Source organism: Syngnathus acus, chromosome 4, assembly GCF_901709675.1.
Source record: "Syngnathus acus chromosome 4, fSynAcu1.2, whole genome shotgun sequence".
NCBI lineage: Eukaryota > Metazoa > Chordata > Actinopteri > Syngnathiformes > Syngnathidae > Syngnathus > Syngnathus acus.
Genome location: NC_051090.1, coordinates 3106655 through 3130888, shown reverse-complemented (window position 1 = coordinate 3130888; position 24234 = coordinate 3106655). Strand labels below are relative to the sequence as shown.

Below are 24234 nucleotides of genomic sequence, written 5' to 3'. Positions count from 1 at the left end.
CATGATTTTTCCCTAATGAAGTGGCCTGTGATAAAGGTACACCTAAAAATGGCGGCGTACCTAATGGGGTGTCCGTGTGACGTCACAGATCAAACAGCCAATCAGAAAGTGGGGGTGAGGGCGGGTGTGGCACTTTTCACTTTGTTAAGCTTTGGCCATGATTTTTCCCTAATGAAGTGGCCTGTGATTAGGTACACCTAAAAATGGCGGTGTTCCTAATGGGGTGTCCGAGTGACGTCACAGATGAAATAGCCAATCAGAAAGTGGGGGTGAGGGCGGGTGTGGCACTTTTCACTTAAACCAGGGGTGTCGACCTCCAGTCCTCGAGGGGCCGCGTTCCAATATGTTTTCCAAGTTCCCCCGTTAAACACACCTGCGTGAAAAGATTTAGCTAATTTTCACGTTCTCAGGAGCTAAAACTTTTCACGCAGGTGCACTTAACGAGGGAAGCACACGGACACTCCATTAGGTACACCGCCATTGTCAAGTGTACCTAATAACAGGCCACTTTATTAGGGAAATATCATGGTCAAAGGTCACAGGTGTCAAGCTCTGGTCCTCGGGGCCGCATTCCAACATGTTTTTCAAGATTCCCTTGTTAATGCACCCTAATAAAGTGGCCTGTTATTAGGTACACTTGAAAATGGCGGTGTACCTAATGGAGTGTCCGTGTGATTACCTCGTTAAGTGCACCTGCGTGAAAAGTTTTAGCTCCTGCAGAACGTGAAAGTGGCTAAAACTTTTCACGCAGGTGTGTTTAACGAGGGTAACTTGGAAAACATATTGGAACGCGGCCCCGAGGACTAGAGCTTGACACCTGTGACCTTTGACCATGATATTTCCCTAATAAAGTGGCCTGTTATTAGGTACACTTGAAAATGGCGGTGTACCTAATGGAGTGTCCGTGTGATTACCTCGTTAAGTGCACCTGCGTGAAAAGTTTTAGCTCCTGTAGAACGTGAAAGTGGCTAAAACTTTTCACGCAGGTGTGTTTAACGAGGGTAACTTGGAAAACATATTGGAACGCGGCCCCAAGGACCAGAGCTTGACACCTGAGACCTTTGACCATGATATTTCCCTAATAAAGTGGCCTGTTATTAGGTACACTTGAAAATGGCGGTGTACCTAATGGAGTGTCCGTGTGATTACCTCGTTAAGTGCACCTGCGTGAAAAGTTTTAGCCCCTGCAGAACGTGAAAGTGGCTAAAACTTTTCACGCAGGTGTGTTTAACGAGGGTAACTTGGAAAACATATTGGAACGCGGCCCCGAGGACTAGAGCTTGACACCTGTGACCTTTGACCATGATATTTCCCTAATAAAGTGGCCTGTTATTAGGTACACTTGAAAATGGCGATGTACCTAATGGAGTGTCCGTGTGATTACCTCGTTAAGTGCACCTGCGTGAAAAGTTTTAGCTCCTGCAGAACGTGAAAGTGGCTAAAACTTTTCACGCAGGTGTGTTTAACGAGGGTAACTTGGAAAACATATTGGAACGCGGCCCCGAGGACTAGAGCTTGTCACCTGTGACCTTTGACCATGATATTTCCCTAATAAAGTGGCCTGTTATTAGGTACACTTGAAAATGGCGGTGTACCTAATGGAGTGTCCGTGTGATTACCTCGTTAAGTGCACCTGCGTGAAAAGTTTTAGCTCCTGCAGAACGTGAAAGTGGCTAAAACTTTTCACGCAGGTGTGTTTAACGAGGGTAACTTGGAAAACATATTGGAACGCGGCCCCGAGGACCAGAGCTTGACACCTGTGACCTTTGACCATGATATTTCCCTAATAAAGTGGCCTGTTATTAGGTACACTTGAAAATGGCGGTGTACCTAATGGAGTGTCCGTGTGATTACCTCGTTAAGTGCACCTGCGTGAAAAGTTTTAGCTCCTGCAGAACGTGAAAGTGGCTAAAACTTTTCACGCAGGTGCGCTTAACGAGGGTAACTTGGAAAACATATTGGAACGCGGCCCCGAGGACCAGAGCTTGACACCTGTGACCTTTGACCATGATATTTCCCTAATAAAGTGGCCTGTTATTAGGTACACTTGAAAATGGCGGTGTACCTAATGGAGTGTCCGTGTGATTCCCTCGTTAAGCGCAGCTGCGTGAAAAGTTTTAGCCCCTGCAGAACGTGAAAGTGGCTAAAACTTTTCACGCAGGTGTGTTTAACGAGGGTAACTTGGAAAACATATTGGAACGCGGCCCCTCGAGGAATGGAGGTCGACACCCCTGGTTTCAGTGAAAAGTGCCACACCCGCCCTCACCCCCACTTTCTGATTGGCTGTTTGATCTGTGACGTCACTCGGACACCCCATTAGGTACACCGCCATTTTTAGGTGTACCTAATCACAGGCCACTTCATTAGGGAAAAATCATGGCCAAAGCTTAACTGAAAGTGAAAAGTGCCACACCCGCCCTCACCCCCACTTTCTGATTGGCTGTTTGATCTGTGACGTCACACGGACACCCCATTAGGTACACCGCCATTTTTAGGTGTACCTTTATCACAGGCCACTTCATTAGGGAAAAATCATGGCCAAAGCTTAACTGAAAGTGAAAAGTGCCACACCCGCCCTCACCCCCACTTTCTGATTGGCTGTTTGATCTGTGACGTCACACGGACACTTTAGGTACGCCGCCATTTTCAGGTGTACCTAATAACAGGCCACTTCATTAGGGAAAAATCATGGTCAAAGCTTAAATGACAGTGAAAAGTGCCACACCCGCCCTCACCCCCACCTTCTGATTGGCTGTTTGACCTGTGACGTCACTCGGACACTCCATTAGGGACACCGTCATTTTCAGGTTCGTTCGCGAAGATTCACGAGTGAGTGACAGCGCTGCTGCTATGCCAGCCGACATACGTTATGCCTACATTGATGTTTTAATTTTATATTTGCTGGATTGCAGTTGATTATACAGAATGTGTTTGTGTTTGAATAAAAGGTTGAAAAAGAAATCAGTTATGCCGACATTTATTTTGGAGGACACCAACTCATAACGTAAAACACATACATATTGTCATAAAGCAGTTAACCAAATGTCAGATTTTTATGTTTTAATTGGCGAATATAAAAACAAGGAATAAAACACCAGACAAGTTTTAACATAAATGTTTATTAAAATAATAATGAATCTTTATTTCGAACATGATTTAAAGAATAAAAACAATAAAAAACAAACAATATACATCACTGTTCGAAAAGGTAATAATAATAATATATAAATATTATTATAATATAATAAAAGTAAATTTAAAACCAGCAATCTAATGTGGAATTGCAGTAGATATATTGGATAACAATATTTAGGCGTATATATGCATACACGTTAAGAACTACTATAAGTGTTATAAAATAAAAATTACCCAAAGAGAAGCATAATCTCCCCGTTGTTACAATAAAGTTAGCCGTTATCTTGGAGAAAACGTGCATAAAAGAAGTGGTGTTTCAGTGAGTGGGTCTTTCTTTCCTTGGCAAATCGTAAATCTACATTCTGGCTTACATAGTTCACGCCAGGAGGGAGACGCAACACGTTCACGGACTGATCCGTTGATGCACGGGAAGGAACGCAGTTGACCCATTGACTCGTTCGCGAACGGGAAAGTCAGGATTCGTTCCCTCACTGATCCGTTCTCGCGATGAACTGGAAATGCAAATCACTGACTCGTTCACTCACAGCTCCGTTCCGTTGGTCGACGGGAAATGCAATTCATGACTCCTTCGTGAACGGGAAGTGACGTCATTTTCTTCTTCGTTTTGTTTTACGGCAAGGTGGAACCAGCTTTAATGCGCATTCCCGACATCTACCGGTTGAAGTCATATGAAACAAATCGTTGTTTTGAACGAATCACTCACTCACGAGCCAACACTAACGCAAACTGTGGCCTGTCATGGATCCAATAAGAGTTCAGAGGCAGCTGGCGGAGAGAGCGTCCGGAGACAATCTTTTCCTGTCGTTAAACGTCTGAAACAATTGAGAGCAAAGGAAGTCTTCATTTAACAAGCAATAATGAATTCATTGTTGCAGAGTTTTTTCAAAGCTATTCCAACCAGCTCCAAGAAAAGCTGATGTTATTTTCAGGGAACAAATTTAAATTCTGAGATGTAAGCGCTAGCATCACAGTCGCTAACTTACAAGATTGCGAGTTGGACTGAGAGAGCGTGAGCGCACGAAGCTCAGCGGGCTTCTGATCCACTGTAAACAAACATGATGACAAGTAACGCGTCAGAACTCAGAACTTCTCTACTTGCACTAATGGTGTGTCAGTACCACAGTTCCTTTCTTGGTCACGGCTTCACCCTTGGCACGCACGGTTCCGCCTTGCATCAGAGCGGGCCACACGTGGTAGGAGACCAGCTGGGCCGAGAGGTCCGAGTCGGGGCTGCGCCGGTACCTGTTCAACAAGTAGGACTAAATTTGTGGATTTTGGAATGATTTTTTTTTTTTTGTGCCATACTTGCTGCTAATGAAAAGTTCTCCATCATTGGCAAAGGCCAAGTCAATGGGCGGGTCCAACGTCTGCATGGTGAAGGCCAGCTTGCAGGTCTCCCTAATTAAGGGGCGCGCCACGGAGAAGTTGATTTTTGGAATGGAAGCGATGCGAGGGTTGAGGTTCATAGCGCTGAGTACTTCCTGTTGCAAGGTAAATACACAAGTCACAAGGGCGCTCGAGTTAAGGTTGCCTTTCTGTTCCTTCTTACGTCCACACTATTCTCCACGTCATAGAGGTCCTGGTTTCGAACAATGTAGTCCAACACGGTATCTTCCAGGCTTTCAGGCCCGAAGTGACACGATGAGAGAGTCTTGCGAGCGCGCAGCCTGAAGAGACGGTGAGCCAGTTTGGCTGCCTTGAAGGACTCCTAAGATGACGCAAATGAAAGGCACGAAAAAGATGAAAATGTCTTTTGGGCCAGAAGCATCCAATGAAACGAGGCCCGACTTCTTCTGACTCTTACCACCATGGCAATGAAGATGATCCTCTGGACCGTTTCCAAGTCATTCAAGTAGCCCTGAAGCTGCAGCTGCGCCTCCTTACGCTCCACATTGTATAGGTCGCTGAAGCGCGAGACCACGCGCAGGAGACGTGACGAGCTGGTGAGCTGCGACCATGCCATCGTCTCGGATCTCACCGAATTGCTTCTGGCCAGCCTGGGAAAGGCGATTTAAGGCACGAAAGCTTGTGGGATGCGGACTGCCGGTTTGGACCATATGCATGTCGCAGTGTGATCAGACCTCTGTGAGCTCAGATACGATATTTCATTCCTCCACTTGGACATCTGACGCTCGTAATCGTGACAGGAATCCAACTTCTTCTTGTAGAGGTCATTTTGTAAGTATACTGCTCTCAAGCTACAAAAAAAACAACAACATCTCTTTCTTGGTTGAAAACAATACACCGGGAACAAATTTATTTTTATCGACCATGATAAAATGCATGCGTGCGTGCGTGCGTGTATTTCAGTTACTTCTCTTTCAGTTGCAGTAGTTCATCCTCAGTGGTGGCTGTTTTGCTTTTTGTCTGGTTCAGATACGAGTGACCATCGTCCAGCCTGAAAAAGACAAACACATCCTTAGTCAGGGTGTGGTGCGTGGTGGGTGAGCAAGAGGTAGACCCTGGATTGGTTAGCAGAGGATAAGTTTCTTGATTGTTTTTACTTTATTTTCCTTCTTCGTCAGACTCACCCTGCCTGGAGCGATTCCAACTGCAGCCGAGTGGAGCACAGCTGAGGCTCCAGCCACTGTGTGTCGCTCATCTTGCCGCTAGAGAGCTCTGTAAGCTTACGCTCCTCTTCTGCCAAATCCTGGTAAGCACACAAAATTCAAGCCATTCAGCACCAACTGTGATGAGGCGGCTTCAGCAAAGGTCATCGTTACAGCGCTTTAAAGGGTGATGTCACCTGCAAGACACTGAAACCGGCGTCTTTGTGGACAGGGGGCCGCAATAGCAAGAAACAAGAGCCCAGCCATGGAAGCAGACGTGTTTTTAGCGTGGCCACGCCGTCTGTGTGTTGACCTGAGGAGGAATGGATGTTACACACAAAGCTAATACACAATGTAATTGTCACATTAACGGTGGAAATGTATTAAAATGCTTTGTCTAATTTTTTATGTCAAAGAAACTTAGCATTTGGACAGGAGTGTGTCGACCTTTTACATTCACAGTAGCTTATGTGGTGGTTACCATCAGCAGCTACAGAGTTAAGGATGGCAAAAAGCTGCCCTTGGATTTTGGCAGTTAATTCCATCATCTCACAGCACCGATTCATATTCTCATCACAGGAAATCACCTTGGGAAGCACAAAAATCACAGCCATGAATGACCCTAGTAGGGATAAGCCACAGAAAATAGATGGAGTACCTTGAAACTGAAGTAAGTTTTTAATCAAACCCACTCTAATAATGTAATACATAAATTAATTCATTTGGCTCACTGTTTAACAAAGGCAGAGGTACATAACATAAAGCGGAAAATTTAACGCATAAGGATATAAGACAAAACTAAGGGCAAATCGCATCACTTCCGGGTTTACGTGAACAAAACAGGAAGTAGCCGCTGGTGAACACTCCAAAATCGAGTCGAAGCTCTTTGGAATACACCGATCGGAAGCCATGACAACTCGTTTTCATAGCAACAAAACTCAAATTGTAAATATGTTTGGTACTAAATAAACAAGTGCATTTTGTGGATTAAGTAAGGAATATGGCTGTGACGCAAATGTTGTCATTTGAAGTCATACCATGACGTGGGCTGCCGCCGTTACGTGTATAAATGACGTTTGCAGCATTAAGAGTAAACTTTAAATGCATTAAAAAAACTTACATGATACGCTCTTTGCCATCTTTCCAACTTGTCTTGTAAAACGTTGAAGCAGGACTGACTGACCAGCGCGTTTAAAGCATCTGCCATGTCTGCGCTCCTCGTGGGTGCTGGAATAACAAAACAAACGGAGTTGTCCCCGCTTACAGGTGAGTCGACGTCACGTCATCTTCAGTCGGTCTTTGTTTCACAGCACCCGGAGTTCTCACACGGAGGATGTGGCCGGTGATGCCCTTTAATAAAGTTTTAATCCATTAATTAAACGTTCCCCAGTGTTCTCTCGAAAATGGACACAAAAATGCAATGGCGCAGCGTCAAGAAAAGGTGCGAGTAAATGTGAATCCACTAGAGGGCGATGTTGGATAACTTACACAATTGGGTTCACTTTTTGAGAAACTAAAGAAGTTGCTTCGTGCGACTGTTAAGAAAATAGATTAAAAATACATTCTGAAAATGTTAAACTTAAGTTTAATTGTTTTCAAACTGTAGCAGTCATGGAAAATATGAACGTATATGTGGTTTATTTTGGGTATCCTCACGCCATTGGCTGGTGGCGTCGGAACGTACCATCTTACGGAAACGAAAGTTCAATATATTTTTAAACGGAGTCAAGACGATACATATTACAGATTTCTGTACTTTAGATGAAAGCAGTACAACATTTAATTAAGTTAGCCTCCGGCAAAAACACGATAGGTTTTGACAAAAATAACAGTAGGGTGGTGGAAAGTGGTACGTTCCTTTACCACACTCCAGAAGCTGAGAAAGGGAGGGTGAACATGGCTTCCGAGCAGGTCCGTTAAATTCTCAATTTATTCTTACGTTCTCCTTTTTCTGACGCGACTTTGAATGTTTTAAGGGGGGCAGTTGCACCCGTGTGTCCCCAATGCGCCGAAACGCTTCTTTTCAAGCCAAGCACGCTGTCATCGCAGTGTGATTAACACTGATCTACCGTGTCGTAATTGTCCAATAAAGGCTGTGTTGCATGTAAAATGAGTCGAAATATGACATTTACCTTACCGGCTTGCGTGACGACAAACTTACGATATAGGAGCGCGGATAAGTAACGGGTTATTACATCTGTTATGATGCTAAATTGGGGACGGTGTATTTATAGTGATGGCCCCACTCACAGCCAGGCTGTCTCGTTTGAGACACATTCGAGCACACACAATGTAACGAGAATCAGGGCTGTTGCATTGACGAAAGCGTGTCAATGAGCCTTGTTTAAAAGAGCCATTGTAAATCCAGAGAGTCGAAGTTCACATTTGTCTAAATAAGGAATGCCCACAGAGCAGTGGCGGTCCTAGCTTTTCTTTTTTCCAAATTGTGTACATTTGAAATCATATAGTTTTCATTTTTTGTTAGCATGTAGTTTGGCTGCAAAATCGAATATCTAATATGAATGTTGAAAGACTATGAAGCTGTTAGGTTGTATGACATGGTCTCTCACATTCACAACATTGGTGATTTTCCTCCAGGAGAGCGCCAATGGGCCGGTGAAGAAGTCCATGCGAGAGAAGGCAATCGAGAGACGTGGTGCCAACAAGGAACACAACAGCAACTTCAAGGCGGGCTACATACCCATCGAGGAGGAGCGTCTGCACAAGACGGGTCTTCGCGGGCGCAAGGGCAACATGGCCGTGTGTGTCATCGTGCTTCTTTTTCTCCTCGCTTTGATTAACCTTATAGTGAGTAATACAGTGACAACAACAAAAACATGAAAAATGTGTTATATGGTTTATATTCTTTTAAATACACTATGATATCAATGTATTGTAAAAACACTAATGTGGTAACTACAATGACTGTCTTTCAGATCACTCTGATCATATGGACGGTGATTCGCATCGGTCCAAACGGATGCGACAGCATGGAGTTTCACGAATCGGGTCTGCTGCGCTTCAAGCAGAAGGCAGACATGGGCGTTGTTCATCCGCTGCACAAAAGCACTGTGGGGGGTCGTAAGGACCAAGACCTACTCATCGTCGGCAACAACAACCCGGTAAGAGGACTTGAAAACCTTCCCCACAAGCACAAATCAGTCATTCACGTAGGCTCCCTCTAGTGGACAAAATAAGGGCAGTTGAAAACATGAAAGTTGATACTTGTTGCAGGTAGTGTTCCAGCAGGGCACCTCCAAGCTGAGCGTGGAAAAAGACAAGACATCGGTAGTCAGCGACACCGGGATATCCTTCACTGACCCCCGCACCCAGACCACTTTCTTCAGCACCGACTATGACAACCACGAGTTCCACCTCCCCAAAGGCGTCAAGGTGCTCAGTGTCAAGAAGGCCTCCACAGAAAGGGTGATTGTCTCCCTTCTCTCATCTTTTAGTTCTCAGTACATGTACAGTTGTTTCAACCGGTACTTCTGGTCTCCTCAGATCACCAGCAATGCCGCGTCAGACTTGAACATCCGCGGGGATAGCAAGGCCATCATTCGCGGCAACGAAGGTGTCAACATCATGGGCCGCACCGTCGAGTTCAGAATGGGCGGCGACATTGAGCTCAGAGCCGTAAGTATACGTACATGCAGTCACGTCATACCAAAATGCAGTGCCTTCTGACCTTCTTCATCTTTTCGGGTGCTTGCAGGAGAACAGCATCGTGCTGAACGGCTCTGTGATGTTCAACGCCACCCGCATCCCCAATTCGGTGGGCGACGTGTACTTCGACGAAGGCGTGGAGCGCTACAAGCTGTGCATGTGCGCCGACGGGACGCTGTTCCGTGTGCTGGTCAAATATCCCAACATGGGCTGCCAGACTTCAGACAACCCATGCCGAAACACACACCATGGACTGTAACCCCAGCATCTGCAAAAAAAAAAAAACTGTATTCATGGATTACATGATCGCAGTCGTTTGGAAAATGCAGTATTTTGTTTGACCATCCAGTATTATTTTTATTACTTATATCCTGGAGGGTTGCACAGGGATTTATTTGGCAGCTGTGTGTGTGTGTGTGTGTGTGTGATGTTAACTGACCACAAAGTGATTAGTAGGTTTTATGCACTGCAGTTCATGCTCAAAGCTCTCAAGCTGTCAATCATTACATTGGCTTCATGAGAAGTTTCTATGGAATACATAGAATGGATACTTGCCATACATCTTGCACAATCTAATGAGAGCCGCTTCATACGGACAAAATGTTGAACACGGGTACGACGCGGTTAATCGATAATGTTCAATTAATACTACCAAATGTGAGTATTATTTGGATTTTTTACGATCAAAATGAGGATTGGTTAGAAGATCTGTAACATTTGCTTGAAAACATTACGGCGTGTTTGTTTGAATAAAAACCTGGCGTGTCAGCGTGCTGCTGCCTCTTATCGTTTGTTTTGGTTAAAGGTCTCAGGGCGTGTGTGTTTGAAAATGACGGCCTTTTATGATGGAATAGAATGTGCGGGCTCGGCCGTCAGGAACGCACTTATCTCGGCATGAAAAGGAGAAGACAGTAACTGCGCGTAAATGATTGAACGCCGTCTTTGGGCGGGTTTATATATGAGCAGACTTTGGCCGTGATGTTTAAAGCGCTTCAGATGTGGCGAGTAGATGGTCGATGTGGATTATATGGATTGGACTGAGGATGGCTCGGGTTTTGATCGTTTTGTTGCTGCTGCTCACCTGCTCCGGGCTCCGCCATCACTCGCTAGCTTGCCCGCCAGCCTGCTCGTGTCCAGGGTCATCCATGTTGAACTGCTCCTTGGCGGGTCTCCGGGCTCTGCCGCAAAACCTGGACTCTGTGGCTGATCTGGACATTTCCCACAACCACCTAGAACGGGCGACGCTACTCCGCCGGACGCTTCCTCGGCTCCGCAGCCTTCGCTTGGCCAATAACAGCATCACGCGACTGTCGCTCTGCATCCACGGACGTGTTGAGGGTCGAGGGTGCGCCTCCTGGGCCCCCAACCTGCAGCTCTTATCTGTGGAGAGGAATCAGCTACGACGACTACCACGGGGTGAGTCGCTGGGTCGTAAATGCTTGCTGTATTAATCATTATTATCCTAGGTTTAAAAAAACAACAAATAACAGGTTGAAAATATGGCATATTTTTGTGGAACACCTTCAAATAACAGTCGTTTAAAATGATTTAATTAATTTTACTTCATTACAATATCACTGCAAATATCTTTAGAAAATTTAAAAAAAATGACAAAACATTTTCCGTGGTCATAAAACGTATTCCGATAACTGTGCTACAAGTGGACAATAAAACAATAAATTGTGTTCTACTCACCGTCAACTTTGACATGTGACAGACATGCGGAGGGAGGAAGCTTGGCAGGTGAGTTTATTCACATGATCAGTTTTCTTATCTATCCATACGTAAGGTGTTTCCTACTCAATGGTGATCATCATTCTGTATTCACCCCCTCAAAAAAAAAAAAAAAACCATCCAAAGAAAAGTAAAATACAGCATGCTTGTGGAGTTATCCTTCTAATGGAGACTCCATTCTTTACAATCTGCTGTGCTCGAAAGGCTTGAGTGCTATAGAGGCCTTGGAGATCCTGCAACTGTCCTTCAACAACATTACCACCATCCAGCTAGGAGAACTGGACAACCTGCGTGGGCTACGGGAGCTTCACCTCCAACACAACCTCATCAGCAGCCTGCACCCGAATGCCTTCAGACATTTACACCAGCTCGAGGTAAATAAACACCTATTAAAATAAAAGTCATCCCTAAAGATTAGCTTCAGTCTTGGGAAGGAACATGTATTATTTGTCTCATGGCAGATTCTCGATGTGAGCTTCAACATGCTGACCAGCCTCGACCCTTCAATCTACTTCTCTCTACACACCATCGGGACGGACGTTCACCTAGCTGGAAACAAGTGGCACTGTAACTGCATCATGAGGAACATAAGAAGATGGATGGCTATTAACAGGAACCGAGGGTCGCATTCCTGGGATTTGGTTTGCGCTTCCCCGCCCATTCTAGCAGGTGCCGACGTTCTACACCTGGAGGACGATGATTTGAACTGTTGGAGCACTGAAAAGGAACCACAAGATGTGACGGTACAACAAGGTTCTGATGTTCTGCTGTCCTGCACCACAAGAGGTAACAGCTGAAAAATCCCTTTTTTCTATTGAAACCTAATAAGCAACTCATGTCTTTTTCTCAGGTGAATTATGGTGGACGCCTGCTGGTTTGGCACCTGGAAACCAACCTAACTCTGGTCTCCTCGTCAGCGCCATCACAGAGAAAAACACTGGTCTTTACGTGTGCTTGTCCAAGGATCACCAGGTGGTGTCCATCTTTCATCTTCGTATCGCAGGAATTAGCAGAATAGTTCGAAGTGTAGCAGAGAGAATCACAGGTGAAGTAAGGAGCCAAAACGTGACACAATCCGACTTGACGTTAGCCGTGTGTTTGTCCGTGTTCATCACCTTTCTGTTCGCCTTCATCCTGGGAGTTGTCCTAAGACCTTGCATCGATATTCTCTGGAAGAGGATCACCAGAAAGAAAACATCTGAAAACACTGTCTCGTCGGCGGAGGGGAGACAATACGACAATGAGGCCTACTCGGAAGACCCAGAGGAGTTGCGCCCTCACAGAGAAAGGAGAGTTACCTTCAGCACAGTGGAAGAAAATGATGTTAAATATTATGACACGGAACATGACACAAGAGTAAACGGCAAAGTAGTTGAAAATGAAACGCTTGTAGATAGAGATTCGGTATTTGAGAAAAGTCTGGAGGGAAGCAGTTCAGAGGATACACGAGGTCTTTCGGACCAAAACCTCACGAGAACTTTGTCTGATTCTTCACTTTCTGATAAGGACCAAAAACAAGTGGACCCTCTTTATCAGAACACATCAGAAATACCTCAAATTTCCATTAATAAAATTCCAGGAGTTTCTTCTGAACCCATTGTAGATTACGCACAGCATGCAAAAAACAGTGGAACAGTGGAACTCGAAGATGAGGAAGAACAATTTGACTTCAGCGACTCTGTCCGCAGCACATCTCCGAGAACCAGCAGCCCCATGGGTTCTTTTAACTACACCCGACAAATTATGCCAAGACTGAGCAGAAAACACTCGTCCGGCTCCAGTTCGTACATGAGTGACGATCAACTTACCCAATACACAGTCAACCCAGATCTGCAAGAAGAGAAGGTGAGCAGGAGCTACGCTGAAACCAAGGTCTTCGACAACCTTGCTAGTTTGAAGTCTGAGAATCGATATGAACATAGCCTGGATCAGGACACAGAACTTTGGTGGCCTGAAATTGATTTCGATAACTCAATGCGTGTCCAGAGACGAATGGATTTCAAAGTGCGTGAGAGAAGCTTCAGGGATAAACACACGACAGGAAGGGTGGTGACAGCAGGAGTCGCACCTTCAACTTCTTTCTCCGGCAGTGACAGTGAAGAATCACAACAACTTGATTCACAAACGCAGTGGCCAGCGATTGATCTTGAGCATACCATCTCAGTCCAAAGACGCTTAGATATCAAATCACCATCACTAACATTAGATTCCTCATCCGGCGAAGACTCTGAGGATGGATCAATACGCCTCACAAAGTCCAAAGACACTAGGTGGCCCGCCGTCATTGACCCTCAGCAGATTCCTTACATTGAAAGGGACCTAAATGTGAAGTCAACGCATCCTGATTCTGCTTCAAACAGTGACAGTGAAGAGGTAACATGGGCCAGCATGCCACAGTCTCCATCAAATGTATCCTCGAGATATGACCCAAAAGCACCTTGGCCTGCAATTGATCTTGAGGATTCTTTCAAAACTAAGAGGCATCTAGATGTCAAACCACTGTCACCAACTTCACATTCAACTTCCAGTATTGACAGTGAAGATGAAAAACTGTACTCCACACAAAAACAGGAGCAAGGGACCATTGAAGTGACTAGTTACCCCATTAAACCACCTCCAACACTAAGTTATAACCCACGATTGATTGATCTTGATGATTCTTTCAGAATTAAAAGGTATCTTGACGTCAAACCTCTGTCACCACCTTCAGGTTCAACTTCTAGTATTGACAGTGAAGAGGAAACAATGTACTACACTCAAAAGCAGGAGCATGGGACCCTAAAAGTAACGAGTAACCCCAATAAAGCCACTCCAACACCAGGTTATAGCCCAGAATCACCTTGGCCCTCAATTGACCTTGAGGATTCTTTCAGAATCAAAAGACGTCTTGATGTCAAACCAATGCCACCAACTTCAGGTTCAACTTCCACAATTGAAGATCAAACAATGTACTACACTCAAAAGCAGGAGCATGGGACCCTAAAAATAACTAGTAACCCCAATAAAGCCACTCCAACACTAGGTTATAGCCCAGAATCACCTTGGCCCTCAATTGATCTTGAGGATTCATTCAGAATTAAGAGACGTCTAAACATCAAAGCACCTTCACCACCTTCGGATTCATCGTTCAGCAGCGACAGTGAGCATGAAACAACACTAAGTCATGACCAACACTCACATTGGCCCTTAATAGATCTTGAGGATTCTTTCCGAATCAAGAGGCGTCTCGACGTCAAAGCACTTCCACCACCTTCAGATTCCTCGTTCAGCAGTGACAGTGATCATGGAACAACTCACCACATCACAGAACACAAACAAGGAGGCACTGAAGTTACTAGGTATCCTGCTCACGTGTCACCAACACAAAGTCATGACCCACAAATACCCTGGCCCTCAATAGATCTTGAGGAGTCTTTCCGAATCAAGAGGCGTCTTGATGTCAAAGCACCTCCACCACCTTCAGATTCATCGTTTAGCAGTGAGTATGAAATTCATCATATCACAGAGAAAAAGAAAGACATCACTGAAGTAACTATGTACCCCACTGGAGCATCGCCAACACCAAAATATGACCTACAAGCACCCTGGCCCTCTACTACTCTTGAGGATTCTTTCAGAATTAAGAGGAGACTAGATGTCAAAGTACCACCACAAACTTTGGATGCGTCATCCGACAGTGATGATGAAATGAATAATCACATTCAAAACCTGGAGCAAGACACCATGAAAGTAACCAGGCACGCTCCAACACAAAATTATGATCAACCTTGGCCCTCAATTGATCTTGAGGATTCTTTCAGAATCAAAAGGCGTTTAAATGTCCAAGCACCTTCACCGTCTGATTCATCATCCAGCAACAACAGCGATATCACTAAAGTAACTAAGTACACCACTGAAGTGTCACCAATGCTAATTTATGATCCAAACGCCCCTTCTATTGATCTTGAGGATTCTTTCAGAATTAAGAGGCATCTGGACATCAAATCGTCAACTTCATATTTATCATCCAGTGAGGATGAACTTACTCATCCCATCATTGAGCAGGTGCAAGAGATCAAAAATGTAACAAGGCACCCCGTTACATCACCTCCGGCATCAAGTTATGACCCAGAAGCCCCTTGGCCTTCTATTGAGCTTGAGGATTCTTTCCGAGTTAAAAGGTGTCTCGATGTCAAAGTTCTCCCACAAAATTCAGAGACATCAACCTTGAAACAGGAGCAAGGGACCACTCAGGGTTCGCCAAGACCAAGTCATGACCCACAAGCACCTTGGCCCTTAATCAATCTTGAGGACTCTTTCCGAATTAAAAGGCGTCTAGATATCAAAGCACCTTCACCAACTTCCAATTCGTCATTCAGAAATGAGAGTGAGCATGAAAAAACTAATCAGCCTACAAATGAGGAGCAGGAAATCACAAAAGTAACAGGGTACCCCATTAAAGCACCTCCAACATCAAGGTATGACCTACAAGCACCATGGCCCTCAGTTGATCTTGATGGTACTTTCAGAATTAAGCGGCGTTTAAACGTCAAAGCACTGCCACGAACTTCAGATTCGATGTACCACAGTGACACTGAAGATGAAAGGACCAAACACACCACAAACCAGGACCAGCAAACCAACAAAGAAACTCAGTACTTAACTATAGCACCTCCAACATCAAGTTATGAACCACAAGCACCTTGGCCCTCTGTTGATCTTGGTAGCACTTTGCGAATTAAGCGGCGTCTAAACATCAAAGCACGGTCACCAACTTCAGATTCATCATTCAGCAGTGACAATGAGCTTGAAACAATTACTCAACCTACAAAACATGAGCAAGATATCCTGAAAGTAACAAGTTACCCATTTGAAGCACCTCCAGCATCAAGATATGATCCACAATCACCTTGGCCTTCTATTGATCTTGATGGTGGTTTCAGAATCAAGCGACGTCTAAACGTCAAAGCACTGTCACCAACTCCAGATTCGATGTCCAGCATTGACACTAAAGACGAAAGGACCATTCACATCACAAAGCAGGACCAGGAAACCGCAAATGTATCTAGCTACCCCATGAAAGCACCTCCAACATCCAGTCATGACCCATCATCTCCATGGCCTTCTCTTGATTTTGAAGATTCTCTCCGAATCAAGAGGCGTCTAAACATCAATGCGCCTTCATCACCTTCAGATTCTTTGTCCAGCAGCGACCATGAATATGAAATGATTCATCACGTCATAAAACAAGAGGAGCAAGGGATTCCTCGGCATCCAATAAAAGAATCACAAAGTCCACGCTCTAACCCACAATCATCTTGGCCCTCGATTGATCTTGTGGATTCTTTCAGAATCAAGAGGCGTTTAGATTTCAAAGTGCTGTCACCAACTCCAGATTCATCATCGAGCAGCATTAAACAGGAACAAGGAACTGCAAATAAAGAGGATGATCCACGAGGATTTTGGCCATCACTTGACCCTGAATCTCTGCAGCATGGCCTCTATGAGCACACAAGCCAGGATCAAGAAACAAGTCTTGGGTATTATCCTCAACTAAAAAGGCGTTTGGACATAAAAGCCCCATTGACCCCTCCTGTTCATCTCTTCGGCAGCAATAGCGAGGTCACACCAAGCCAAGTTGAGTCCACAGGAACAACATGGCCCTTGGTGGACCTCGGTAGAGATACAAGCACCTCGAACGAACAAGACGATGCTAATGCTGATGCCACGGAGACACAGGGAGTGCCACCGTTATATTTTGCTGTCCGCAGACGTTTGGATATCAGAGCAGCATCTCCACAGGCACAACTGCCTCCTGATAGTGTTTCATCTGAAGCTTGGTATTACAAATCAAAGGACCCCGCAAGTGACAATGACGACAAGAACAAAGATGAAAACAAGAGTTTCTTCAAATCCCCTGTGATGATTGTCCCTCAAAGTCCCAAAAGAGAGCCCGACATCAAATTAGAAAAATATGTCAATGTTCCCGAGACCGTGGGGGATGAAACCAGCAGCCTGACCCCAGAGATAAATCCAGAGCTCCAGTCACGGTGGGCCAACATGCATCTTGGGTTCTCTCGCTTTCGGAAGCGTCTTGAAATCACATCGCATGCACATGAACCACCCGTGGTGCCCCTCAGTGAAGGTGACTTTGGAGCAACAAAACAAAAGCAGACAGTAGTTGGCTTCACAGACTCTCCACTAACCGCTGCACAAATTTACGTCGACAAACCAGAAGTGGATCCTGCAAATGAAGAAATGTCGAGCCTACCAAGTATCCCGCATATAAGGAGGTACTTGGACATAAAGGCTCCGACTACTCTACAAGAACATCTATATTCATCAAGCAGCAGTAAGAATGAAGCTGAGTCCACAGACTATTCTGAATGGAGAGGAAGGTCACATGATCTCAGTCTTGAATCTCCGTATGGAACCCAGACTGTCGAGACCCAAGCAACAACGGAGAAGAACTCCAACAACAGCAAAGACGAGACATGTGAAACAGAAATGACAGAAGCTGCAAGGACGTCGGTTAGTGAATCACCGATACAATACAGACGTTTAATTATGAAAGCTTCGTCTCCACCAAATGATACCTCCACCGAGGATCGACACACTGATGTAATGACTACACTGCATGGTTCCTCCTATAGTACCAGATACCAACTCCCATCTCTTGCCCCGGAGACCATTCCTAATCCAACATCTGGGTATGATATTTCCCCCAACAAGAATGAACTTGGTTCTTCCTACAGTTCCAGATACCAGAACCCATTTCTTGGCCGAAAGACCATTCCCGATTCAGGCGCTGTGGATGATACTCCCAACATGGATCCATCAGGGGTGAACCTCGTGACAAAACATGGTTCCTCCTATAGTGCCAGATACCAGTTACCTTATACAGCTAGATACCAGAACCCATATGTTGCCCCAGAGACCACTTCCAGTCCAGAGTCTGGAAATGATACTCCCCCCACCAGGGATTCATTAAGAGTCAACATAATGACTACAAAACGTGGTTCCTCAGACAGTGCCAAATACCCATCTCTTGCCCCGAGACCCTTCAGGAAGTCAACTGAGGGCCCATCAGCTGAGAAACGATGGACGGAACTGAGGACCCACTTCTCTGATCTCTCCAAACATCCGGACCTGCCATCTCCACTTGAAGAGATTCAAAAAACTGAAGCCGGGTCATTTACACAGAAACATGGAAACGCATCCGTGACAAGATCTCTTAACCTAAGTGGCCATTCTTTGTCTCCATCCAGCATTGATGAGATGTGGAAGGGCACATCAGAAAAGGATAGAAGAGGACTTAGCGCTTTGAAAGCCATGTCGTCTGAGAGACAAACATGGGACAAGGATGAAAAAGTGAACCCTTCCCAACCAAGTAGCACTTCTGGGAATTCCAAAGAGGACTCGTCAGAAGTCCTCATCTCTTATTCCTCAGCAAGTACTGCAGAAGACATTCCTCACAACATCCTTCAATACAGGACACATGCGCCTCTGATCAGGACTCCACCCACTATTCCAACAACATCGCTGTCAAATGAGGCCGTGGAGTTAACATGGGATTCCAAAAGTTCTTATACCCCAAGCCTTAGCCAAGTTTAAATGGGAAGAACAAAAACAATTTGAAAAGGTTTTCACAGTGCACATTTGTTAGCTATATTGATCATTGTCAAACAGACAACAGCGATTAATTCTGTTATGATTAATTTATATGTACATGTTATGACAATTGGTAATATATTTTTGTAAGATTTGGTCCCAAGGAGGAAGGGACCTGTTCATCGCTGTTTGGATATTTGATTTTTAGATAGTTTTAGAATTAATTGGTATGAAAAGTGCAATTCAATGTTGATCTTTACCCATCAGTGGCAGGCAGAACAATTCATTGTTCTTTCACTAGATGGCCCAATGTCTTAATCAATTCACCTTGATTTCACAATTCCATTTGAGTAATATGAAACTATTATTTCAACATACAGTATACTTTGTATAATATTCACATCTGTACCCATTCTGTGTTGCAGTTAATGCAAGTACATATATATATCTGGGTCGATTTTCTTACCTGAAATAAGCTTGCGCTTCTTCCCACTTGTGGCTGCATTGCCTTTGTCATGGTGTGATCACGTTTGTCACATTTTCCTTGTTAGAAATAAAGTGCTGCAAACAAGCCAAGTGGAGTTAAGTTAATAAACCCTTTTTATTTAAGTATATAGACATTGGTTATAGTGAAAACCGACATATAGACACTTAGTTTTACATACATATATACAGCTGGGACAAGCACTTTCACCTTCCTGCATTGTCACAAGATCATACAAGAACATGAATTAATTCTATACATAACTGCGTGTTGTCTATTTCACAGAGTGAGACCAGTGAGGGTGTCATTTGTGTGCGCAAGTCAACGGATGCACTGCCAATAAATAAACAAAAAACGCGTACGCCAAGCAAGCTTTTTCGTTTGGCGTCAATGGGGTGAACGCTTGTTCCACCATGAGGTTGCACGTATGTTTTTTCCAGGTCTTAACGACGACGACGATAAACACAATCATGTGTTCCCGTTGGGAAACCAAACGATGAACATGATGGTGAATATCTCCCCCCCCCCCCCCAAAAAAAATCTAAACACAAAACATTTTCACAAATTTCTGTACAGGGGGGAAAAGAAAATGGCTCTGTCAGGAGCTGCATGCAAATATTAAAATCATTTGGACGAATCAGCGTCACAGCACAGCCAAAACGACAAAAAATGTGGACAGAAAGAAAATAAAACAAGAGCGCTATTTTACAGTTCCGACCTGTCCCACATTCCTTGTAGGTGGCGCTAGAAATGCTCGTTCCAACACTGGGAGGCAAAGTGGGGGAGATGCTACCTGAAACTATCGGACTAAAAAGGAAGACTGAACCACACATGGGGGGACAAAATTGACAGCGGGCTTGACGTCAAACAGGCTCCCAACTTTTACACATATGTACATCTGTCAACTACGTGTGGTAAAGTTTGAGGCACAGCTAAGTGGACGCATCCATTGATCCGGTAGGGACCAATAAATGCTGAAGGGGCTGGGGGGCATCTATGGCCCGCCTGAATGGAATTAGCAGCAATGTGGTTTTGTTTGGTGCTAAAAAAAAGCCACCCCTCAAAAAGGGGAAGAAACAAACAAAACAAAAAAAAAGACTGGCACTAATCAAGTAAACAGCACAAGCAGCTGAAACCTGCCAAGGTAACCAACCCACCGTGACTTTTTTTTATCTAAATGTGGTCACCTTTAAGACTCTGAACCCCTCGCTTTTTCCCCACCCACAATACTTTCTCATACTCCGGGTGGAAAAGTGGTAAACGTGGGTTTAGGGCTAAGCCTGGCGAGCTGGCCAGCTTTACCGAATCTGGTAACGTGCCCCCTCCCCAGCTACCCACCCCCACCCGTGGCTGATTTTATTTCTTGTTGATTCTCGTTGTTGCGGTCATCACAGTATTTTGTATGTTTGCTTTTTTGCAGTTGTAGCTAGGACATGTGTCTTTCCTTGTACCATTCCACAAACTCGTCCAACAAGACAGGCCCTGGTGGGAGGGAAGGAAGATTTGCGTTAACATTGTCGAGCGTGGGCCTTCATGATACTGAAACCCTCAAAAAAAAAAACTTGTCTTCATTTACTGAAAGTACATTAATTTGTCTTCTACTAAGTAAAGAGCAAAATATTTCTGTCCTTTGTTCAGAATTTCCCCTGTAAAAAAGGGGCGGGGGTGACTTACAGGCTCCATCCTCATCGTAGTTGCTGAGGTCCAAGTTGATTGTCCGACTGAACTCCAACACGTTGCACCACTGGTCTTTGTTGACCACTTTGTACTTTGATTGCTGGACATTCAAACAGTACCAAAATGACATCACATAATTGGTCAAGTTTCAAACCCAATGCTCGTTCCAACACTGGTAGGATGACGCCAAAGTAAATGCAATAACATGATATTTTTTTCTCTGCGGCCCCCGACATCCAACCGTCATTACCTCTAGAAACTGATTGAAGACAGGAAAGAGGGGCCACGTCTTTCCCAAAAGAAGACCCAGCATGCACTTTGCCGTGTTCAAGTCCAAACTCCTCTGATCCTTCTCCTGCCAAAGCACACAATCAATCAATCTTAGAACCAACACATTTCCAGCCAACACACACGGTAATTTCACTTTTGCCAGACTCACCCTGGCAAAATCAAAGGCGTATCGGTAAATGTGCTTAAAGCTGGTGCTATCGTTGAGGACGGACCTCAAGAAGTCCAGCGAATTCCTCAGCCTCTCGGTGGAGTCGCACCTGTTGAGAGCACACGAGTCGGTCAGATGGAGAACCCCCCCCACACACACACAGAAAAATGGTCGTATACGTACTGCAGCGAGCCCATGCCCCTCAGCCACTCCTGCAGCGTAAAGTAACCCATGCTCTGAGCGTCCAACTTCCACGCCAGCACTAGCATCACCACCTGCAATATGCGAAACACCAACATTGGACCTTCTTAGAGATTACATTAAAAACCCACCACATGTACACTTGTACAACTCTGATCTGCAAAAAACTTCTCTGTACAATATGAGCAGTTTAATGAATCTAATATCACATTTGGAAAGTTCCCAAACATACTACCAATCATCTTACATTCTCGGGTTCCACTCCGATGTCCTCACAGAACTTCTCCATGCCCTCTGGTCCCACCACGTCATCACAGCCTATCAGAGAGCAGCGTTATGCATCACATGACCAAAACAATGCAATTTCAATCCATAAAATGTTGGCTTACCCGCATATTCATAGAACCACTCCAAGCATCTCTTGCTGGAAAATGTTTCCTCCTCGCGGATGAGTGGAGAGTCAAGTTTTCTGAAAGTGCAGAAAGAATAAAATTAAATGAAATAAAATAATAATAATAACTACCTGTCCTGGCGACTCTTCTTCGCGGACAGGTCATCTCCGGCAGTGGGTCTCCTCTTTTTCCTCGGGGGCATGGCTCTGGAGCAACAAGCTAAAGAAAATCAAAAATTTGATATTAAAAAGGGAAAAAAGTTATAGTTGAGAAGCGTTGAGTTTTCTTGCATTCAAGCAAGAAAACCTTTGCAGATATTACCTGACGAGCGGTTCTCCTGTTCAACGTCTTCCGTGAGGTTCTGCCAGAAGAGATGCCAAATGCTTTTAAGCCAAACAAGTATACGCTTGAAAACCAAACACAACATGTTGTCGTATACATTTACCAGCCTGTGCAATGTGTGGTGGATCTTATGGATGCTGGCCAGCGTAGTCAAGTGAGAATTCAGCTGAAAATCTGTCAAAAGAAACTATAATAAGCAATTGTGGACATGGAACACAAGTCAAGTACGAGGAGATACGAAGATGACGTCACGGACTCGTCAAAAGTCCCGAGACCGTCCGTCGGCTAACGCTAGCGGTGTCAATAGATGTTCACGGCTTAGCTTTAGAGTGCAACGGCGTGATGTTTGAACACGAAACGACAGGGCGGAGTCTTGACGTGACTCGAACATGTGTTTATTTGGTTTCCGGTTGGTCGTCAAATGCCAATCGAAAGTGTTCGTTAAAAGCGAGACGGCAAAGCTAGCGTTAGCTTGCGTACCAAAAATACCAGCGCAACTTGCGCGGAGTTTACTAAGTAGCAAAGCGCGGTGTGCGCTTGGGATTTGTAGTCTATTTCTGCCAGGAGTTCCAATGGCGGCGATGCTCGGCCACAACCATCAAGAACTACAATTCCCCAAAACCCCGACAGGACGAGCGATTCTTTCAAAGCCATCTGCCCCCCCACTACTAACATTAAACCTGACTGATTTACAAGCCTTTTTAACATTATAAAAACGCAAAATGTATTTAAATGAGACAAGTGAATATGCTGTTCATCATAAATGCTAACCTGGGCGAAAAGAAAGCCAGCTAAACGGGACGAGCAAGTCAAATGCAAGATGTTAAACTCAACTGCGTCACAATTTTCACTCTTAAAAACCTACACAGGCATTTGACCCATTTCCACGTTCGTTGCGTCGTCCACTAAACTCCCCCGAGCCGAAACTTATCGCTCGTCGGTCACCGAAGACTTAAAACATGGGGAAAAGATAGCAAGGCAGGTAGATAAGCACGACACTAAAGACTCGCATTCGGAGGAAAAAATACACGTCGGCTGCAATCGAGGAAGGCGGCCGACAAGGGTGAACATATACATAATTTCACCCAACAAAAAAGTGTGGTGTCGAATAGGAATTGGGAGTCCATTTAGACTCTGTACACGGCCTTTGTTGTCGCGCTGGCAAATACAAAGAGACCGACGCAAAATAGCACAAAATTCATCGAACCCCGCAGAGCTGGCATAATATGGAAACGCGGACGAGTCGAACGCTTTTCTATTCATGTCTGGAATGTGTTCTGTTGCCTGTAAACGGTCCTAATGTGACCCAAAAGAGCCGGTAAGGTATACTACTTACTGGCCGCATCAGAGTGCATCTTTATGAAACATACAACTGTCTGTGAGAAGTCCGCATACCGGCCAATGGGCGGAGCAGGTCGACAAAGCCACGCCCCGCGGATGCTGATTGGACTAGAATCAGTACAGTTTCCGCCTATACTCCCATTCCATTGACCAGTCAAGCTGTCTTGTCAAAATCGCCTCGCCAACTAGTCCGCCCATGCGCCTATGTGATTGGTTACTGATCGCCAAATAGGCGTAGCCCGCTTTTTTCGTTTATTGGTTCTGTTTAGTTAAAGAAACATGACTGAAGCCATCGAAGCCGGGTGCGTGCCACTTCCGCCTGTACTAACATTCGATTGGCTATTTGTGCTGTCTTAAAAAAAAAAAAGGTCAGGACTCCGCCTACACGCTAACGTGATTGAGCAAAGAACCCAAAAGGCGTGTACCATCATTAACTAATTAATTTCACAATTTTGCGATAAAATGTTGTTTTCATGCGATATTGCTTGTTAAATAAATTACAAAATATTTTTAAAAGATTTTAGGTTCTACATGGTCATTTCTTTTGTTAAAAAAAGTCAAAGGTCAGGGGCCAGAGGTCTTCTAAAGAAAATTACAAAAAACCTTCCTTTACATGGTCATTTTTTTTAACAGAAATAAGCCTTACAGTACATGGTTTTGGTC

General features: G+C 44.7%; 5 protein-coding genes across 6 annotated transcripts; 3 read left to right on the top strand and 2 right to left on the bottom strand.

The window, feature by feature from the left end:
* Positions 1–3680: 3680 nt before the first annotated feature.
* Positions 3681–7158, bottom strand: spata18 (spermatogenesis associated 18). 2 transcript variants are annotated; one of them, XM_037249701.1, is made up of 13 exons: positions 6970–7158; positions 6826–6932; positions 6187–6292; positions 5903–6018; positions 5688–5806; positions 5471–5554; positions 5238–5354; positions 4961–5153; positions 4706–4864; positions 4462–4637; positions 4275–4398; positions 4140–4199; positions 3681–3968 (listed from the first exon to the last, which is right to left on the bottom strand). In XM_037249701.1, the coding sequence occupies exons 2-13, from the start codon at positions 6910–6912 to the stop codon at positions 3912–3914; spliced, it is 1398 nt and encodes a 465-aa protein (XP_037105596.1). In that variant the 5' UTR covers positions 6913–6932; positions 6970–7158; the 3' UTR covers positions 3681–3911. The 2 variants fall into 2 exon arrangements, with proteins under 2 accessions (XP_037105596.1, XP_037105597.1); XM_037249702.1 differs by lacking the exons at positions 6826–6932; positions 6970–7158 and adding an exon at positions 6364–6643.
* Positions 7159–7459: 301 nt separating this feature from the next.
* sgcb (sarcoglycan, beta (dystrophin-associated glycoprotein)) lies at positions 7460–10144 on the top strand. The gene is made up of 6 exons (XM_037249703.1): positions 7460–7616; positions 8304–8513; positions 8642–8827; positions 8940–9131; positions 9210–9341; positions 9421–10144. Exons 1-6 carry the CDS (start codon positions 7467–7469, stop codon positions 9628–9630), a joined length of 1080 nt encoding a protein of 359 aa, XP_037105598.1. The 5' UTR covers positions 7460–7466; the 3' UTR covers positions 9631–10144.
* A 125-nt stretch (positions 10145–10269) lies between these two features.
* Positions 10270–16564, top strand: LOC119121791 (leucine-rich repeat and fibronectin type-III domain-containing protein 4). Its single transcript, XM_037249704.1, has 3 exons — positions 10270–10787; positions 11310–11479; positions 11567–16564. Exons 1-3 carry the CDS (start codon positions 10388–10390, stop codon positions 11900–11902), a joined length of 906 nt encoding a protein of 301 aa, XP_037105599.1. The 5' UTR covers positions 10270–10387; the 3' UTR covers positions 11903–16564.
* Positions 16565–16566: 2 nt separating this feature from the next.
* On the top strand, positions 16567–19253 carry LOC119121787. Its single transcript, XM_037249700.1, has 2 exons — positions 16567–17743; positions 17969–19253. Exons 1-2 carry the CDS (start codon positions 17007–17009, stop codon positions 18696–18698), a joined length of 1467 nt encoding a protein of 488 aa, XP_037105595.1. The 5' UTR covers positions 16567–17006; the 3' UTR covers positions 18699–19253.
* A 19-nt stretch (positions 19254–19272) lies between these two features.
* Positions 19273–23645, bottom strand: dcun1d4 (DCN1, defective in cullin neddylation 1, domain containing 4 (S. cerevisiae)). The gene is made up of 11 exons (XM_037249706.1): positions 23567–23645; positions 22334–22404; positions 22210–22249; positions 22020–22107; positions 21886–21965; positions 21744–21814; positions 21479–21570; positions 21296–21404; positions 21107–21211; positions 20854–20956; positions 19273–20661 (listed from the first exon to the last, which is right to left on the bottom strand). Exons 1-11 carry the CDS (start codon positions 23583–23585, stop codon positions 20606–20608), a joined length of 834 nt encoding a protein of 277 aa, XP_037105601.1. The 5' UTR covers positions 23586–23645; the 3' UTR covers positions 19273–20605.
* Positions 23646–24234: the final 589 nt, after the last annotated feature.

Bases quoted from the DNA above. Each gene is read 5' to 3' on its own strand.
- dcun1d4 (XM_037249706.1), bottom strand. The intron at 21,815-21,885 runs GTAAGCCAACAT...GCTCTCTGATAG, and splicing joins GTGGTTCTATGAATATGCGG to GCTGTGATGACGTGGTGGGA. The intron at 21,571-21,743 runs GTAAGATGATTG...CGCATATTGCAG, and splicing joins TCGGAGTGGAACCCGAGAAT to GTGGTGATGCTAGTGCTGGC.
- LOC119121787 (XM_037249700.1), top strand. From the start codon at position 17,007: ATGATTGTCCCTCAAAGTCCCAAAAGAGAGCCCGACATCAAATTAGAA. The intron at 17,744-17,968 runs ATACCAACTCCC...CTATAGTGCCAG, and splicing joins GGTTCCTCCTATAGTACCAG to ATACCAGTTACCTTATACAG.
- spata18 (XM_037249701.1), bottom strand. From the start codon at position 6,912: ATGGCAGATGCTTTAAACGCGCTGGTCAGTCAGTCCTGCTTCAACGTT. The intron at 5,154-5,237 runs GTCTGATCACAC...CGCCTTTCCCAG, and splicing joins TCGTATCTGAGCTCACAGAG to GCTGGCCAGAAGCAATTCGG. The intron at 4,638-4,705 runs GTAAGAAGGAAC...ACCTTGCAACAG, and splicing joins ACGTGGAGAATAGTGTGGAC to GAAGTACTCAGCGCTATGAA.
- sgcb (XM_037249703.1), top strand. From the start codon at position 7,467: ATGAAAGCAGTACAACATTTAATTAAGTTAGCCTCCGGCAAAAACACG. The intron at 8,514-8,641 runs GTGAGTAATACA...ACTGTCTTTCAG, and splicing joins TCGCTTTGATTAACCTTATA to ATCACTCTGATCATATGGAC. The intron at 9,342-9,420 runs GTAAGTATACGT...GGGTGCTTGCAG, and splicing joins GCGACATTGAGCTCAGAGCC to GAGAACAGCATCGTGCTGAA.
- LOC119121791 (XM_037249704.1), top strand. From the start codon at position 10,388: ATGTGGATTATATGGATTGGACTGAGGATGGCTCGGGTTTTGATCGTT. The intron at 10,788-11,309 runs GTGAGTCGCTGG...TGTGCTCGAAAG, and splicing joins GCTACGACGACTACCACGGG to GCTTGAGTGCTATAGAGGCC. The intron at 11,480-11,566 runs GTAAATAAACAC...GTCTCATGGCAG, and splicing joins GACATTTACACCAGCTCGAG to ATTCTCGATGTGAGCTTCAA.